The 19,084-nt window shown below is 38.5% G+C and overlaps 1 protein-coding gene and 1 non-coding gene across 2 annotated transcripts in view; both read right to left on the reverse strand.

Moving 5' to 3' along the window:
* mboat2a (membrane bound O-acyltransferase domain containing 2a) overlaps positions 1-19,084 on the reverse strand; it is a 71,340-nt gene that overhangs the window by 11,246 nt on the left and 41,010 nt on the right. The window contains exons 4-8 of the mRNA XM_067455362.1: positions 17,144-17,239; positions 15,652-15,707; positions 10,093-10,147; positions 4,034-4,217; positions 742-934 (exon numbers count right to left, since the gene is read on the reverse strand). Of these exons, the coding sequence (XP_067311463.1) occupies positions 742-934; positions 4,034-4,217; positions 10,093-10,147; positions 15,652-15,707; positions 17,144-17,239 (584 nt within the window). The remainder of the gene's footprint in view (positions 1-741; positions 935-4,033; positions 4,218-10,092; positions 10,148-15,651; positions 15,708-17,143; positions 17,240-19,084) is intronic.
* On the reverse strand, positions 18,595-18,669 carry trnaa-agc (transfer RNA alanine (anticodon AGC)). The gene has a single exon. It is a non-coding gene; the product is annotated as a tRNA-Ala (tRNA).

The raw sequence follows: 19,084 nt of genomic DNA on the forward strand, positions 1-19,084 counted from the left end.
GGGCTTTGTAACGACGTCTTTAGTGCCTTTTATGGGTCTTGAGAGAGGAAATGACATTGGTGTCAATGGAGGCCTTTCTGAGCCGTCGGATTTCAACACAAATATCTTCATTTGTTTTCTGAAGATAAACGGAGGGCTTACGGGTGTCGAAAAAAATAAGTAAAGGGTTAGTAATTAATGACAGAATTTTCATATTTGGGCGAACAAACCCTTAAGATGGTGAAATACCCTTTCAAGTCGATTTTGCAGCTTACATATGGTTGAATGGAACCCACACCTCAATTGAGTGAGTCAGATAAGAGAGACTTACAAAATGTGCAGAGCATGAAGGAGTGAGGACTGGAATTTGGAACCCTTATTCTAGATTATTCATTATGACAAGAACCACCTAATATCCAATTGAAAAACAAGGCAACAATTCAGAGAATACACTCTTCATGAACACAAGAGGGCAGTGTGACACTGCCTTGACCACCATGGCTACATTCTTAGTTGATTAATAGCCATGCAGCATTGAATACATTGTTTTTTTTAATAAGAAAAAATATGTATTATGCAATAATAAACGTTTCACATTCTAACAGTAATGTTGTCACATGAGTGCTCTCCTGTTATTTAGCATTTTTAATAAAATGATATGCAGATATGTGTAATATGATACCAATGTGCTTTTTAAAGTATGATAGCTTTATTATATACATTTTATACCAGAAGAAAACATTGCCCATCTGTCCTACTCACCTAACGTCCATACAAAGTAGTACTTGGGGCGTAAAGCCAACATGGAGATGTAGAGGTACAAGACCTGGACGTAGAAGGGGTTAGAGGCCATGAAGGTGTCATCGATGACACGATCTGTAGGGCAGGCGGTGTAGATCACCAAATAAACCATTAGGGACAAAACACACGTGCACAGTTTCTGGATCACGTCCCTCTAGAAGAACAAAACAGACCATTGCAGAGAGTCAGTACAATCTATGAACCTCTATGAACCAACAATCTATGAACGAACAATCTATGAACCAAAAAGCCATTGAATAATACCAAAGCGGTGCCACAGTAGTTGACATCATTTAAAATGCCGTTCAAAAAGCTTGGGGTCAGTAAGATTTTTTTTTTTTTTTTTAATGTTTTTGAAAGTTTATGCTCCCTCTTTTATGCTGAGCAATGCAGCTTTTATTTGATTAAAAAATAAATCAAATATTGTGAAATATTACGTTTTATAAAAACATTTTTTATGTGTCTGTGAATGCAAAGCAGTCTTCAGTGTCACATGAATCTTCAAAAATCATTCTTTACATGCTTATTTGCTGATCAACAAATACAGTCTTGTTCAAAATAATAGCAGTACAATGTGACTAACCAGAATAATCAAGGTTTTTAGTATATTTTTTATTGCTACGTGGCAAACAAGTTACCAGTAGGTTCAGTAGATTCTCAGAAAACAAATGAGACCCAGCATTCATGATATGCACGCTCTTAAGGCTGTGCAATTGGGCAATTAGTTGAAAGGGGTGTGTTCAAAAAAATAGCAGTGTCTACCTTTGACTGTACAAACTCAAAACTATTTTGTACAAACATTTTTTTTTTCTGGGATTTAGCAATCCTGTGAATCACTAAACTAATGTTTAGTTGTATGACCACAGTTTTTTAAAACTGCTTGACATCTGTGTGGCATGGAGTCAACCAACTTGTGGCACCTCTCAGCTGTTATTCCACTCCATGATTCTTTAACAACATTCCACAATTCATTCACATTTCTTGGTTTTGCTTCAGAAACAGCATTTTTGATATCACCCCACAAGTTCTCAATTGGATTAAGGTCTGGAGATTGGGCTGGCCACTCCATAACATTAATTTTGTTGGTTTGGAACCAAGACTTTGCCCGTTTACTAGTGTGTTTTGGGTCATTGTCTTGTTGAAACAACCGTTTCAAGGGCATGTCCTCTTCAGCATAGGGCAACATGACCTCTTCAAGTATTTTAACATATGCAAACTGATCCATGATCCCTGGTATGCGATAAATAGGCCCAACACCATAGTAGGAGAAACATGCCCATATCATGATGCTTGCACCTCCATGCTTCACTGTCTTCACTGTGTACTGTGGCTTGAATTCAGAGTTTGGGGGTCGTCTCACAAACTGCCTGTGGCCCTTGGACCCAAAAAGAACAATTTTACTCTCATCAGTCCACAAAATGTTCCTCCATTTCTCTTTAGGCCAGTTGATGTGTTCTTTGGCAAATTGTAACCTCTTCTGCACATGCCTTTTTTTTAACAGAGGGACTTTGCGGGGGATTCTTGAAAATAGATTAGCTTCACACAGACGTCTTCTAACTGTCACAGTACTTACAGGTAACTCCAGACTGTCTTTGATCATCCTGGAGGTGATCATTGGCTGAGCCTTTGCCATTCTGGTTATTCTTCTATCCATTTTGATGGTTGTCTTCCGTTTTCTTCCACGTCTCTCTGGTTTTGCTCTCCATTTTAAGGCATTGGAGATCATTTTAGCTGAACAGCCTATCATTTTTTGCACCTCTTTATAGGTTTTCCCCTCTCTAATCAAGTTTTTAATCAAAGTACGCTGTTCTTCTGAACAATGTCTTGAACGACCGATTTTCCTCAGCTTTCAAATGCATGTTCAACAAGTGTTGGCTTCATCCTTAAATAGGGGCCACCTGATTCACACCTGTTTCTTCACAAAATTGATGACCTCAGTGATTGAATGCCACACTGCTATTTTTTTGAACACACCCCTTTCAACTAATTGCCCAATTGCACAGCCTTAAGAGCGTGCATATCATGAATGCTGGGTCTTGTTTGTTTTCTGAGAATCTACTGAACCTACTGGTAACTTGTTTGCCACGTAGCAATAAAAAAAATACTAAAAACCTTGATTATTCTGGTTAGTCACATTGTACTGCTATTATTTTGAACAAGACTGTATTTCTTCTCATTATCAATGTTGAAAACAGTTGTGCTGCTTTTTGGGGAAAGCAGTATTTTTTCGATGAATAGAAAAGTTCAAAAGAATAGCATTTATTTAAAATAGAAATCTTCTGTAACATACATGTCTTTACTATCACTGTTGAGGAATGTATTGCAGCTTTGAGGAGTCAAAAAAAAAAACAATTCTAACTGACCTTGAGCTTTGTAGAAAATGGCCCTTTTAAACAATGCATAATAATTGTCTCTTTCTTTCTTTCTTTCTTTCTTTCTTTCTTTCTTTCTTTCTTTCTTTCTTTCTTTCTTTCTTTCTTTCTAAGTGTCTATATACAGTAAACATCAGTGAAAACCTACCCCATATAGTGTGAATGTTCAGTCGTCTTTAAGATATGTTTCTTCATAATCATGATAAAATACTCATTTAATGATACTTTGCAATCATCAAATTATTGAAGAACAGAAACAGCTTGATGGTGAATTATACAGCAGAGACTATGTGACAGGAAATTTATTTGTGAACACAACTTCCTCAGGCTCTTGTGAAACATGCGAGTGATCTAATTCAACAAATACTTTTTGTTGATCTTCGTCTATTGAAAATGAAACTCATAAATCACTGACAATATTCAATGAGTTCTGAAGATTAAAAATGTCACTGTCCATTAAACTGAAACCACTGTGAAGCTCTTAATGAAAAAAAATGCATATAATCCTATGCATCTTATGCATATAAAAGCATGTTCATCACCAGAACTAAATTCAAAACAAACTGTCCTCAATGAAGATCTTCACGGATTTAAATGACAAAAAGGGACATTTTAGCAAACAGTACAATAAAGTCTAAAGTCTTGTCAGTGCACCTCATTGTCTTCAGTGTCCACACCAAAATAACACCTCACTCAAAAAGCATTTTCCTAAACTAGTTCTGTCACACCATCGTTTTCCACCTGGCAATTATATTCCGGTCCTACCTGTTTGGTTTGGTTTGATTTATAACTTTAAGGGTTTATGTTGGCTTTGATATATACTCAGCTCTGACCCCTATCCAGTCACTAGAGGGAGCAAGAAAACTGAGTCATTTCACTACCTTAGGTGAAGGGTCATTCTGCTTGAATTTCCCGTTCTCTTTGCCGTTTGACTCCAGGTGCTTGGGCTCGTAGCATCTGCCCTCTATAAAGGCTATGTAATCATTATAGGAGCAGGTCGGGCCGGCCAGGATCCCCATAAAGTTACAGTTATAACTCAGATACTCCAGTAGACTGGGCATCTTCCTGTACAGAAAACACACGGACAGAACAACAATAAACCAACAAATAAAGTAAAATTAAGTAACAAAACACACCCAATGCCAAATACTAAAACATGATTTGCTCTGTAGGAGAGATAATAATGGAAAAGGACAAATGTTACATATTAAATGTTATTAATATAATATTGTTCCCAAAAAGCTAGAAGTTTAAGTAATCATTAACGCCGCATTCACACGGGGCGTAGGCGTTAACGCTTCCCATTTACTTTGAATGGGTGACATCATCCGTTGCCGAACTGAATTGTGGGTTCCGTCGCGGCGCTTCACTCGCGTTGCAAGCGGCAGAAGTTGAAGAATTCTCAACTTTTCAAGCGCCAGCGCAGGCGTCATCCAATCAGATCGCCGTATGCAAATATCCTACAGCAGACGCTAGCCAATTGCGTTCATTACTGCTCCGTGAACCATCCAGACCATAGACCGTTAAAAATCCAGACGCAGCTCCTGGACCACTACGTGATATTCTTCCCGCTGTCGGCGCTTTTTCGGGATTTAATGTACTTAACAGCTTCGTGCACCTGTGCAGTGCGCTGACAACAACTACACGGGCAATCGCACTCGCACATACAACCAAAAAAGGCGCTTTTTTGTGTTGTGTTTTGGTCCAAGCGGCAAGTTAATGTGATTGGCTGTTGTCACTATGACGATCGCGTCAGCACTCAGCTTCAGCCACGCCCTCCGTCAAGCGTTAACGCCTACGCCCCGTGTGAATGCGGCGTAAGTGTTTAAAGTGATTAATTTTAACAGTGATATATTTTTAATGACATATTTTTAAATATTAGATATGATATGACAAATAAAATGTACAAAAATATATATAAAAAAGCATTAAAAATAATTTTTTAAAAAACAATATATGAAATATTACAGTACGATTACAGGTATTTGATTTGATTTCTTATGTCTTCTTTTGATTTGATTTCTTTGATTTGATTTCTCAGGTGTGAATGATTTTCTGACCAGCACTTTATCAATGAACAAACATGGCATTGACATTAATTGTGTCATGTTTGAACAAGAATGCAACTCATAAAGTGTGTAAACATTGACATGTTGCTTAACATTCTGTGAACACATGGCTGTGGTACAAACATTGCTAGAAACTGCAATCATTAACTATAGGGTGTGACTTCCGAAACCTCAGAATCCTGACGACTTCCTGTGTGGAAATCGGCTCACATGATGCGGCGGGAATGTTCAGTTGCTTGGCAACAGCCTTCAGGGCCTGATTGTGAATGATTCTCCAAGTGCTGTGCTGCTATTTGGACACTGCAGAGCAATACTACACTCAAAATGATTGTTATTAAAGAATGCTGTGCACTCTCTGAGGGGAGATTTTGATCAGTAAGAGGGACATTATATCTTGAATCTGTCTCAATTGTTCTGCCCTGATAAAAAGACAAAATTTTAACCTCTAAAATGTTGCATGCATATATTTAAAAATATATAGTTCAGTCATGTAACACTAGAGGGAAGAGGCTGATAGGTCCTTTACATGCAAACTCCAAGCAATCACATCATTACCCCATGGCACAAGCCGACTGCAGCTAAAGAGATTGCTTTGTTTAACATTTAAATAGTCTGGTTCAGCATAGTGACATCTTCTCTGAAACCCTTCACTCCTCCAGCTCCACCTGCCTAAATCTGCTACGGGATTTATTTATGTCTATTTATGCAGCAGCAGCATATCTTACATACTCACAGCAGTGTATCTGCGTATCTATTAGCAGTAGCAAGTACATCAACAGCATCAGCAACGTAACAAATCTAGTTCAACAAGATACAGATATACTAGGGGTGACCCCGAATAGTCGAAGATTCGATGCATCGATATGCGGAGCCTGATTCGACCACCGATCTCACGGTCGAATCTTCGCGGGTGTTATGAAACGAGGATACCATTTTGGCAATATGGGGGAGCTCAATATTTTAAAGAAGTGTCGCGGCGCTGAGCTGAGCATCGGTGTGCGACCCCTTTAAGGGCGCGGAGCTTCGCACCGCACCTTTAAAATCAGAACACGTTCAATGAGTGTACACACACCGGCGGCAGCATTCAGCGCCTGTCCGCGGCGACTCAGGAAGTTGTTTAAAATCCCGCCGCACCACAGAGCGCTTTCGTGCAGCTCATCTGTCAGTCAATTCAAAATTGAGCTTGCGTGTATATAATGTGCGCATCAGGTGGCAGTGTGAGATCCTGAGGCGCGGGGCTGAGCTTCGCGTCCTTCACTGCCTTTAGGCACAATCGGCTTGAACGTGCATGAACTCGCTAGGCAGTTATTTTTTTAGGTTTATTTATCAAAATGTTCTTTTATATATTTGTATGATGTTCTGTATTTCGATCGCCGCTTTAACATGTTATGAGAACGGTTCATGAATGTTTATCCACCACATTACCTAGGCTATTTAAACCTAAATAAGAAAGCCATTGTCAGTCGCTTTATTAAAAGTTGTTGCTGTGTGCAGTGTGTAAAGAAAAAAAAATAGTTTTACCCTTCTGCTGACTAGTGTGCCCCTCCCAACCCATTCACACACACATAGATTCGACTATCAGTCGGGGAGACTTCCGGTTCGGGGATGGAGTAAGACGTGTCTTTAGTAGCGCCGCTGACTTTCATTTAAATGTCATTAAAACAAGACAACATATAGTTCGCTAGCGATTCCAAAGCATTTATAGTGTTGTACTCGCTCAACAAGTGCAATTTACTTGCTAAAATGCCTTCGAAAAAACAAGGAAAAAAAGATGCTGCTGAGGGAGAAAGTGCGGCCGAGACCACGAGCTCGGCTGATGAGGCCTGCTCAATAGTGAACGACCCGGTGCTGCGTGCAATTGAATCTCTCCGAGTAGATCTGAACAAGGTTAAAAAGGACATTACAGAGAGCTTGAAAGGAGAAATAGCGACGCTGGAGAGGAAAATTGATGCAAAATTTGACGCAATTCAGTTAACCATAAATGACCACCGTACAACTCTCGAACACCTCGAACAGTCCGCTACGGTCTCGTCAGAGGCTGTTACGAAACTACAAGCCCAAGTTAAAAATCTGTCCGAGGAAGTGTCAGAACTAACGGAGAAATGCATTGATCTGGAAGGCCGTTCTAAAAGACAGAATATAAGAATTGCGGGAGTCCGGGAAGGATTGGAAAGCGGTCAAGGTGCCAGGGAATTTGTCGCGAAACTGCTCATGGAGGTGCTTGGACTAGACGAGCTTCCTGTTCTGGACCGAGCGCACCGAGCTCTTCGCTCTCGGCCTGTGGACAGTGACCCGCCGCGTCAGCTCATCGCCCGAGTTCACCATGGCCATATCATGGAAAACATCATGCGCATAGTGTCATCTCAAAGGAAGCTAACCTTCAACGGCCGCCCCATCCAGATCTTCAGGGATTACCCTCCGGCCGTAGTCAAACGTCGGGCAGCCTTTGCCAGAGTACGACAGATCCTTCGAGATAAACCTGGCGTGAAGTTTGGCATTCTGTATCCTGCGAAGCTGCGGGTGACGTACAGCGAGGGAGAGAAGCTTTTCACCGACGCGAACGAAGCATGGAAATTTGCAACCGAGCAGTTTGGGGCAGAAAAATAGCTGCGAAACACAAACTTGAGAAGAATGCCTGTTGTCTTGTTAAAGTCTCTATTGTTTAGCGGACGGTGCTGAACCCCTGTGAAGTTTCTGAAGGTAATATGCGGAGGGTGGCTTTTCTTTTCCATTTTCTATTTTTTATTTTATGTTTTTCTTGCCTTCTACTGCGTGTTAAGTTTTGCTGTACATTTGTTCCTGTAACAGCTAAACATGTTCTGTTTTGTAATGCTCTGTTGGGAGGGTGGGCCGGTGCAAAAGGTTGTCATGGTAACAACTACCTGTCTGTAGGTAAATGGTTGAAGCAGATTAGGATTATAATCACTGTTTATGTGTAATAATATAAATGCAAAGGGGGCTTCATTAAATTTCTCAACCTGGAATGTTAAAGGTCTAAATGAACCAGTTAAGAGGGGGAAGATACTATCTCATTTAAAAACACTGTCTTCGGATATTATTTTCCTGCAAGAGACTCATTTGAAACGCACTGCCCATGCTAGGTTGAGGTGCAGATGGATTGGACAAATATATCATTCAGATTTCTCTGCCAAATCTAGAGGCACAGCTATACTTATCCGCAAAGAAGTTCCATTTAAAAATAATCAGACTATTTCAGATAAAGAAGGAAGATTCGTAATAGTTGTTGGAGAAGTATTTTCTATGCCATTGACATTAGTCAATGTTTACGGACCAAATTTTGACAAACCTGAGTTCTTCAAAAAATTGTTTGACATAATCCCTAATATTTCAGATACAAATCTTATAATTGGGGGTGATTTTAATTGTGTCCTAGATCCGTATTTGGACAAATCCTCCAACACAAAAGTAGTCCAATCTAAATCCAGTAAATTTTTGAATGCATATATAAGCAATTCTAATATGTTTGATGTGTGGAGAATTCTCCATCCGACAGATAGAGAATATTCTTTTCATTCTCAAGTCCATAATGTCTACACCCGTATAGATTATTTCATTCTGGATGGTAAACTTATGCCCCAAGTCTGTACGGCTAAATATCATAATATCGTTATCTCCGATCACAGCCCTGTGACTTTTTCTATTAAAATAGACTATCAGTCGACCACAGGGCTGTCCTCGACTAAGGATTTAGACATTCGAATCAGAATTATCGAATCTCTCTAAGATATACCAAATACATTTACATTGCAATATTCAATAACATGCCACAAAAAAAAAAGTAAAAAAAAAAAAGTGTTAAACTGATTAACAAGTCATCGTACATTTCATAAAGTTGATTGCTGATGACATGAAAGCAGATAAAATACCCCTAAAATACAAGATATCAGGGCAAAAAGGCCACTATATGAGTTTGTCTCATATTTATATCATGATAGTAAAGCAATATCACACGAGTCACGAGTGCAACAACACATAAGGGGTGTTTTTGTCCGCAATAGCATGAGTGCAAATGTGATATTGATTTTATACAACAGTTCAATAAATGAGAAGCTATTATTGTGTTACATTTTAGACACAATATTGTCTGCTTTTACACAGTTTTGTCAACAAAAATACTGTATTACCTATAAAGCTAGAGCAGAGCTGCTGTGTGTCTACGAGCAACACAGCTGTGCTTCATTTCTGAATAAATCGGCATTTTGGGTGAATCAATCGGGTAAACAAATGATTTAATGGCCCATTCATAAAAAATAAAAAAAAGAGTCATTTACTTCATTCCTGAATTAATCAGCCGTTTGAATGAATCGAGTGAATGAATGACTCAATTACTTACTCATTTAGACATTTACTGCCACCTGCAGACAGTTTCTTATTTAGAGTATCATTTCATTGTAAAGTTCACCTGAAATGAAAATCCTGTCATTATTTATTCACCCTCATGGTCGTTGAAGCTTAAAAGTATGTGTAATAAATGCTGTAGAATCACATTTTTTTCTTTTCATCTAAAGCCACTTTTTGTAACGTCTATTTGATGATTTTCTCATTTAACACAATAAAGACTTTAAATGACCTTTTAGGGGAAATTTGATGTGCGATTAATGTGTGATTAATTCGATTATTATTCTCCGCATTGTGTAATTAATGTGATAAAAAAATAATAATCACTTGATAGACCTAATATTTTATATATATTTTATATTCATACACACACACACACACACACATGCACAAACGTACATATCCAAATTTTGACTGTTGTCAGTGTGGGTTTGAAGTTGATTTTCTTTCACAGGGCGCAGAAATTAAATGTGTGACCTCATCTCAACCACAAACATACCTTTCACACATACCTGACAGCAAGATACTTCTGACTGGGCTTTAGGTGCTCCTCCCTCTTCATCAAACCTGTGGGAAAAAAACACAAAACACAGGCCCAAACTCATCAGACAAATGCCCACAACACACTCTAATTTAGAAACATTTAGAAGTTAAGAAACATAGATGACAAATACTGTTCTGTTTGATTATAATGCAGCTGTACTGCGGCAGTGTGAGGGGGGTTTGAGGCCAGTGGTTTCCTGTGGTTCACACTGACCTGCAGAAACAGCAGTTATACTCTGATACAGCAAATATGTGTGAATGAAGCCCACGTGACGATGCAGAATCACACGCACTCACCAAGTACAAACAGAAATGATATCACTTAGCTGTGCTTACACATTACGCATTTTTAAAGTGACGTGTCAAATACAAATAAATGTGATGCAGCAAACACCCCATGGATTAAAACAATAATAAATACAAACAACTAACCCCCCCCCCCCCCCCCCGAATAATTATATGTTACATCTATTTCAAATAAATGTTGTTTAAATGAGCTTTCTATTCATCAAAGAATCCTGAAAACAACATGAAGTAGCACAACAGTTGTCAACATTGATAATAATAAGAATGTTTCTCGAGCACCAAATCATCATATTAGAATGATTTCTGAAGGATAATGTGACAAACTGGAGTAATAATGCTGAAAATTCAGCTTTGCCATCACAGGCATAAATTAAATGTTTTAAGTATAATATATTAAAAGAGAAGATGTAAAATTGTAATGATATGATGTGATATAAATAATGATTAAAATATCACTTTTTTAACAGTATGCATGGTGAGCATAAGCATAAAAATAAAAAATACAGACCCTTACAGAATCTATAATACACACATAAACACAAACACACACACACACACACCCGTTAACTGTAGACATTAATTAAGAGTCTGTGGACAGTGATGTCGTGTTTTGGCAGCATTGAGCTGCTCTGCTCCAGCAGTCTCCGGGCTTACTGAAGAAAACGGTTCAAACCATTTTTCATTCATCTCTGTCGATGCAGCGACAACTAGATTAGTCACCCTATCAGCTTCTGCAGGCTTTAATGGCTTCTGGGAAATGCATAACCAACAGCAGCATGTACACACAGACACAATTCCACTCTTCTTCCTCCAGCAAATGTGACAGCATCAACAACACCGCATGATATCTGTTCACCGGGCAGCACTCTCAGGTCCTACACAGACCTATTGAAACATACTAGTATTAAAGGAACACTACACTTTTTTGAATATAGGCTCATTTTCTAAGTCCCTTAGAGTTAAACAGTTGAGTTTTACCGTTTTTGAATCCATTCAGCCGATTTCTGTACCTGGCGGATAGCACTTTTAGCATAGCTTAGCATACATCATTGAATCGGATTAGACCATTAGCATCAAGCTCATAAAAATGACCAAAGACTTTCAATATTTTCCTATTTAAAACTTGACTCTTCTATAGTTATACCGTGTACTAAGCCCAACGAAAAGTTTTTAGGCCGATATGACTAGGAACTATTTTCTCATCCCTGCGTAATCATCACAGATTTACTGCCGTAAAAGGGCATTCTCTGCAACTACACAGACTAAGTACTGATCACATTGGCAGTAACCTATCTGAGGACTACTTTTAGGTGCTGCTTAATATTATTGCACCGCTGCACCGATGACATGGCAGCAAAGCTCCGTGATTATTACGCAGGAAAATAGAAAATAGGTCCTATCTATATCGGTCTAAAAATTGCAACTTTTAATTTTCCGTTGGTCTTAGTACACGATGTAACTACAGAAGAGTCAAGTTTTAAAAAGGAAAAATATTATCTTTGAAAAAATGAAGTCTTTGGTCATTTCTGAGCGCGATGCTAATGGTCTAATCCGATTCAATGATGTATGCTAAGCTATGCTAAAAGTGCTATCCGCCAGATACAGAGATCGGCTGAATGGATTCAAAAATGGTAAAACTCAACTGTTTACCTCTAAGGGACTTGGAAAATGAGCCTATTTTTTTTTTTTTTTTTAAAGCGGTGTGTTCCTTTATTAGCAAAAAGAACGGCATTTCATTACAACAGAACCATGGCCTAGATGTCAGCACAATATCTACATACTGAGTTTTTTGTTAAAGGAACAGTCTACTTAAAAAAAAAAAAGGCTCATTTTTCGAGTCCCTTAGAGTTAAACAGTGAGTTTTACCATTTTTTAATCCATTCATCCGATCTCCATATCTGGCGGTAGCACTTTTAGCATAGCTTAGCAAACATCATTGAATCAGATTAGACCATTAGCATCGCGCTCAAAAAAATGACCAATGACTTTCAATATTTTTCTTTAGTTACATCATGCACTAAGACCAATGAAAAAAAAAATATTTTTTTAGATCACAACCTTTCACAAAATCTTTAGTTCCTTGTTTTTCGTTGGTATTCTGTGAAACATGATGGTAGAATACACCTTTGACTTACTATCACAGCCCTTCTTGACACACAGAACCATGGCTAATTGCACAGTAAATCCACGACATCATAAGTAAAAAAGAAATTAAAATATTTTTTTATTTGATTTGATTTGATTAAAAATGATTAAACATTAGTCTTTCGCAGGTCAAAGTTCAGTTGACAAACTATCAGAGTGCCACACTTTCATTCTAAGTTCAGTTCTCCATAAAGTGGTGGAGGGAGGAGACCGTTGCATAACTTCATTAAAGCGCATGGGTTAATATGTCATATGTGATGTCTACAGTGGAGCAGGGTATGCAGAGCTAACGTCAAGTCATGCGGAGGCAGCTCACACTGCAGTTTCGGCCAGCTGTTCTGAGAGCTACTGCTTCAGAGAAACTGTGCTCTCTTAAACTTCCCATAAACCCTTAAAGGAAATGTGGTGACTGTGATGCCGCCTCTGTTTGACAAGTGACTCACAGCAATTAGCTCTGTGTATGAACAAAGTAACTAAAAAACTGTGCCAGGATGGCGTGCAATCTAGTTCTTATCAGTCGCCTTGTTTATATGGGAGATTTGTCAGTCGTTGATAAAACTAGAGTGGTTTCCCTTGGGTTCCTGCCATCATGCTTCCTCTGCTGCTCATTTCTTTGTGCTTAAAGGGATAGTTCACCCCAAAATGTAATATCTGTCAATATTTACTCCTCATGTGATTCCAAACCCATTTTTTCTGTGGAACACGGATGATGGTATTTGCAAGAAATTCAAAGCTGCTCTTTTCCATCCAATGAAATCACCTGATGTTCAGGGGTTGACAAGATTCAAAAATGACAAAAAAGTACCATTTAATGACACACACTATTTTAAAATCTCGTACCCCCAAAAAAAGACCATTTGCAACCTTTGGGATTAGTAAGATCGAACAAATGTTCAGTAAGGTCCTGATCAGACTGCATTTTTCAGGTTTAAAACGTGAGGCGCTGCCTTTTTGCACTGCCTTTTTTTTGGTTGATATTTTTAGAAAAGAGCAGTGTGCTGTGGGTTTTTTATGTTGCAAGGCAACCCCCGAATCAGCTGTCCTGTCAGTCTAATCAAGGTAACATCACCACAATGGAAGGCCCACCTTTCCATTTATAAGATTGGAAAATGAGCAGGAAAGCGCCCAAAGTCATTCGCGTTTCTCCCACCCCAGAGTTGATTGAGCTGAACTTCTGACCAGAGTCTTGCACGGGTCCATTTTTTAAGACCCGCCCCCGCCCGAACCTGCAAAGTTCAGCACCAGATTCGACCCCTGATTCGTGAAAATATCAAAATTATATGCGCACCCGCCCAGATCTGTGAATATTCGGCCCGTTACCCAATTTGTCCTAGTGATAAATCACACACACTAAAATCATTCCAATTAAAATGCTTTCTCAACCTCTCAACATCACAACAGTGTCACGAATGGGCCTTTAAAGGTGCCTTTAAAGACTCCGTCCACTCACCAACTTTACTTTTGCTTCATCGATATACTCCTGTAATGCTCGCTCCAACTGGACTACGAGAGGCATCAACTAAAGTCGCACTGTCGCAGTGGAGGTGACGTGACGGGTCAAATGGCATATCGTTGTCGCGTATGTGTAATGGAAATTTAGACAGAAATATTGCACATATTTTTCATTCTGTCTGACTGGGCCCTAAGAATGATTTTTGAAAGAAGTCTTTTATGCTCACTAAAGCCCCTTTCACACTGCGATTCCAGCAAATACACGGATAATGCGACCCGGCATTTGTTCCCGGGCCGCTAGATTTGGTCCATTCACACTGCCAGCGAAATAACGTAATATGTGTGCTTTCACACACAACCCGTAACGGTCCCGGATCGAGTTGACACGTGACATCCTGATGTGACGTATAATGGCGAGCGATCTCAGCTTCAGCGCGGATAGTAAGGAGCTCCGTGGTCTCGACTTGTGTCCAGTTTGCGCACATTTCTGCTTGTTTAATTTTAGTTTCTTTTGTATACGAACACTCTCTGCGTTTAAAACACCGACTAGCTCTTCTGGCACTGCAGGGTTGTATTATTGAAAAAACAAGCTCTAGGAGTCGCACGATAACTACGTACACGTTGCGGCATTAGTTTCGGCTTTTGTTCACACAGCGCTCGTCCCGGGTCGAATACCGCAATGTTACTAGGTCCCCGACCCGGGTTCAATTCGGTAATCAATTCCGGGATGTGGTTGCTTTCACACAGAAGGCGACCCAGCAATGTTCCGGGAATATTGCGGGTCCGACGTACAGTGTGAAAGGGGCTCAAGGCTGCATGCATTTGATCAAAAATACAGTGTTTTTTCCAATTCAATTCAACAAAATGTATCTCCGTCCACAAAGACAATTTTTCATGATGACTTACGAAATATATCTAATTACTAAAAAGGGTGTAGGCTGAAGCCTATGATAAACAAAAAGACATTTCCTAAAATGTGCATGTATAACTATACAAAGGTTACGATAATAGTGTGAAATATTATTACAGTTTAAAGTAATGTGTTTGTATTTGAATATATTTTAAAATAATTTATTTCTGTGATGACCGTGTCTTCAGCGTTACACAAACATCATTATAATATGCTGATTTGGAGCTCAAAAAAAGAAAACTAAATTTTCATTTTGGATGAATGAAAAAATCTCTTTAAACACACCCAGTGGAAGGAAAGTCCATTAAACTTGAAATCGCCTTCGTTCTCCTTTATCAATGATCCAGATTATGCAAAAATGATGTGGTGATGCAGCACAATTAGCATTAAACAGATTTCTGCATAATAAGCTGCATAATAAGCGATATAGCGTGTTGGACTGTGAAGTGCAACATCCAGCTGGCAGCCCTAACTACTTTGGCCCACTCACTACAGTGCAGCGCCAGCAATGGTACAAATCAATGGCATACGAGGACGTGGTGTAGCAGCAGGGTTTAACAGCCCTTATGTAATACCTAGACCTAGAGCCTCTAACGCGGCCATAGATAGAAACAATGGAGCTGCAGAAAGATTTCAGGTAGAAATCATGCCACTTTTATAATATCATTCACTATTGAGGCTTTCCAACCATGCAGATGGGAATGGGATTACATACCATCATGAATCTCAAACGCCAAACTTGTGATCTTCTGTGTGATGACCATCATGGGCCTGGAGAGAGAGGGGAAAGGAAAGTGTGTATGTAAGATTGATCCTGTTCACACCTGATATTGAGTGTGTACATAAGGGCTTTCACTTCTATCAAACCAAGCTATTCTACATTTATTATTTATACAGCTGTACTGACCACATCTTCATAAAGCATCTCAAGGGTTGAGCTCAACTTGGTGTAAATTATTCGGCTCCGTTTTGATCCTGAGGTAAAACTAGCCCTGATATACTTGCTCTCTGTGTAGTTAACATGTATATTTCATTGGCGCAAATTTGGAGTCTTGATGTAGTGGCCTAAAGCTGAATGCAAGCATTTTTTTCTCCAGATTTTTCCCTCCTTATGTTCAGTCTATAAGGAGATATTTTGAGGTGCACAAGGTATCTTTTCACAACGTATAAGGTATAGTTCTCCCAAAAAAGGAAAATTCTTTCATCATTTACGCATTTTCATGTTGTTCTAAACCTGAATGAATTTCTTTCTCTTGTTAAATACAGAAGATATTTTAAAGAATGTCGGTGAACCAGACGGTAGATACTGATTTTTTTTCCTACAATGGAAGTTAATGGCTACCGACAACTGTCTGGTTACCGACATTCTTTAAAATATCTTTAAAAGAAACTCATAAAGGTTTAGAACACCTTGAGGGTAGGTAAATGATGACATGATTTTAGTTTGTGGTCGAATCAGTCCTTTGAATATAGTTGAGTTTTTTTTAGTTGTCACTATACTACTGCTAGCTTTTGAAATGTTCACTGTTTTCTTATTTCAATTTATTATGTTTTTAATTTTATTATATTTTTAATATTTATATAAAATTATGGACTTCCGTTCAAAATTTTGGGTAGTAAAAGTTTGTAATGTTTTTGAAATAAGTATTACTAAGGCTGCATTTATTTGGTCAAACAATACAATTTTTTATATTTAAAATAGCTTTTTATTTTTGTGGAAATCCTGATACATTTTTTTAGGATTCTTTAATGAATGGAAATGACAAAACTTTGTCATTTACTTAAAGTCTTAACATTTTTACTTAAAATAGAAAAGTAAATGTCTTTACTGTCACTTTTGATGAATTTAATCAATTTCATACTTGCTGAATTAAAGTATCAATTTATTTCAACAAAAAAATATCCCCAAATGACCCCAAACTTATGAACAGTAATCAAAACTAAAGTAGTATAATTATATAATTTAATTTCTCAACACAACCCAGTGTTATTGCTATAGTGACAGTATCATGTTTAATGCAGGCAAATTTGATCATATCAAAAACCGAAGTAATTTTTAATTAGAATTTTTGTTAGTTTTGAAGATAATAAAATGTATTTTAGTTTATTTTAGTTTTTCCCATTAATGTTGTTTTATTTTATTTTATTTCAGCTAGTAAAAATGTTTCCTTAGTTTTCATTACTGATTATAGTGCAGAATAACTTACCCAGTGAAGTCTGCGGAGTACATGCCATAGTCAAACACAAAGATTCTGGTGACCTGGCAGAAACTGAGATATCCCAGCGTAACCACAAAGCAGTACCTATGGAGAAGAAGGCAAAAGAAGGGAAGTGTTGAAAAACAAGGCTATATTTAGTACAACATGCCACATACTAGGCCTACTTCATTTCAGCAGTATGTATTTTGTGGGCACTATGCAAATGTTATGTATGCAAAAAGTGCAGTATACATAAACCACACCGTGTGAAAATACTGTATCCCACAATGCAAAGCACTAAACTCAACCTTCCATTTCCTGCATGACCAATAACCCCCAAGTAGTTTCGACATCTCTTTATTGACTTACTTTTGGCAGTCCAAAGAAATTATTATTTTTATAGAACAGTTAAAATTTGATTTTATAAAGTTTTATCAGTTGCCTTAGGACTTCCTTAGGACTAGCTGTATCTCGCGCTGAAGTCCCGTGGGAACTCTGCTGTAGCCGGAAAAAAAGAAAATAGTCCAGTTGGGAAGAGCGTCGTGACTCGTGTATGAAGAGGCTCTGCTCATTGGCTTGTCGGTTCTCAGTTTTGAAAATGTCCGAAAGAAATAGTTTTCGATTATGTGCTGCTGATCCGAGAACCGCTGCATGTTCAGCTACACACGCATGCTCAGTATCAGCTGCTAGTGAGTTAATCAGATCTCTTAGCAAAACATGTCTCAGTTCAGTGAACGGTTGGAGTTACAACATATAATTCAAGACATTCGTTTATTTCTATTCGGAGGGACTGTCACTCATGTCAGAAAGTGAGTAACTAAAGTAACTTTTGGGATCAGCGCTGATTTGAGAAGCGAACCGTTTAGAACGATTCAGTCCGATTTGGTGAACTGGTTCATCCAGCTCACTAAAAAGAACCGGTTAAAAAGAAAGATTAGTTCGTGAACCGGACATCACTAGAGTGACGATCAGCTCACAAGTGAAGAAGAAATGGTTCACGTTTGTGCCTTTCCGAATTGTGGCAACAGAATGCGGAAATTTGCAGGAAAAACTTCGACAAGGATGACTGACTTACACAGACACAACACAGCGGGGCCGGTTGAAGAAAAATGCCATTCCGTGGTCAAACTCAGGTGCGACCACTGTGGAGGTAATGTAAACTTTATTTATCCTTCCATTTGGGCACACACGGCTTGAGGAAAGATGAGCAGTAATAAAATAATCATGCTTTACACACACACAACGCTCTTCCCAACTGGACTATTTGCCTTATTTTTCAGCTACAACCACCTTCCCACGGGACTTCAGCGCAAGACTACAGCTAGCCATCTGAAACACTATTTAGGTGAATTTAAACAATGGCTAAGTGGCTACATTTACATTTACGCATTTGGCAGACGCTTTTATCCAAAGCGACTTACATTGCATTCAAGGTACACATTTACATTATTGTATGTTCTTGCTTTCCCTGGGAATCGAACCCATGACCTTGGCGTTGCTAGCGCCACGCTCTACTGGTTGAGCTACAGGAAAGCTCAACGCATCTCGTTGTCATGTAAGGGACCTGTTCATGTTGGACAGACATTTTAATTGCATTTTATGTCTGTTGAGAGGCACAAAGAAACCTTTTACATTTATGCCCCCATAACTGCCATTTAGGTGAGTGGGGGCTCTGGGCATTAACTGTAACAGCTCCGTGTTGCAAGCACCAAGTCGTTTTTTTTTCGGTTTTTTTTTCTATAAACTGTGCTCACAAAAGGTATAATGATCAAGATAAGCTTAAAAAATTCCCAGAGTTGTCCTTTAAGAAAACATTAATTTGACTTCTATTTAAGTGGACTGAACACAATCAAATTAAGTTAGCAAATGTGTTGCTTTAGCTCATTTTAATTAAGCAATTTGAACAAGCAGTAAAGATTTTTTTTTTTTTTTTTCAGTGTACATTCATGA

This window comes from Pseudorasbora parva, chromosome 10 (assembly GCF_024679245.1).
Source record: "Pseudorasbora parva isolate DD20220531a chromosome 10, ASM2467924v1, whole genome shotgun sequence".
In the NCBI taxonomy this organism is placed as follows: Eukaryota; Metazoa; Chordata; class Actinopteri; order Cypriniformes; family Gobionidae; genus Pseudorasbora; species Pseudorasbora parva.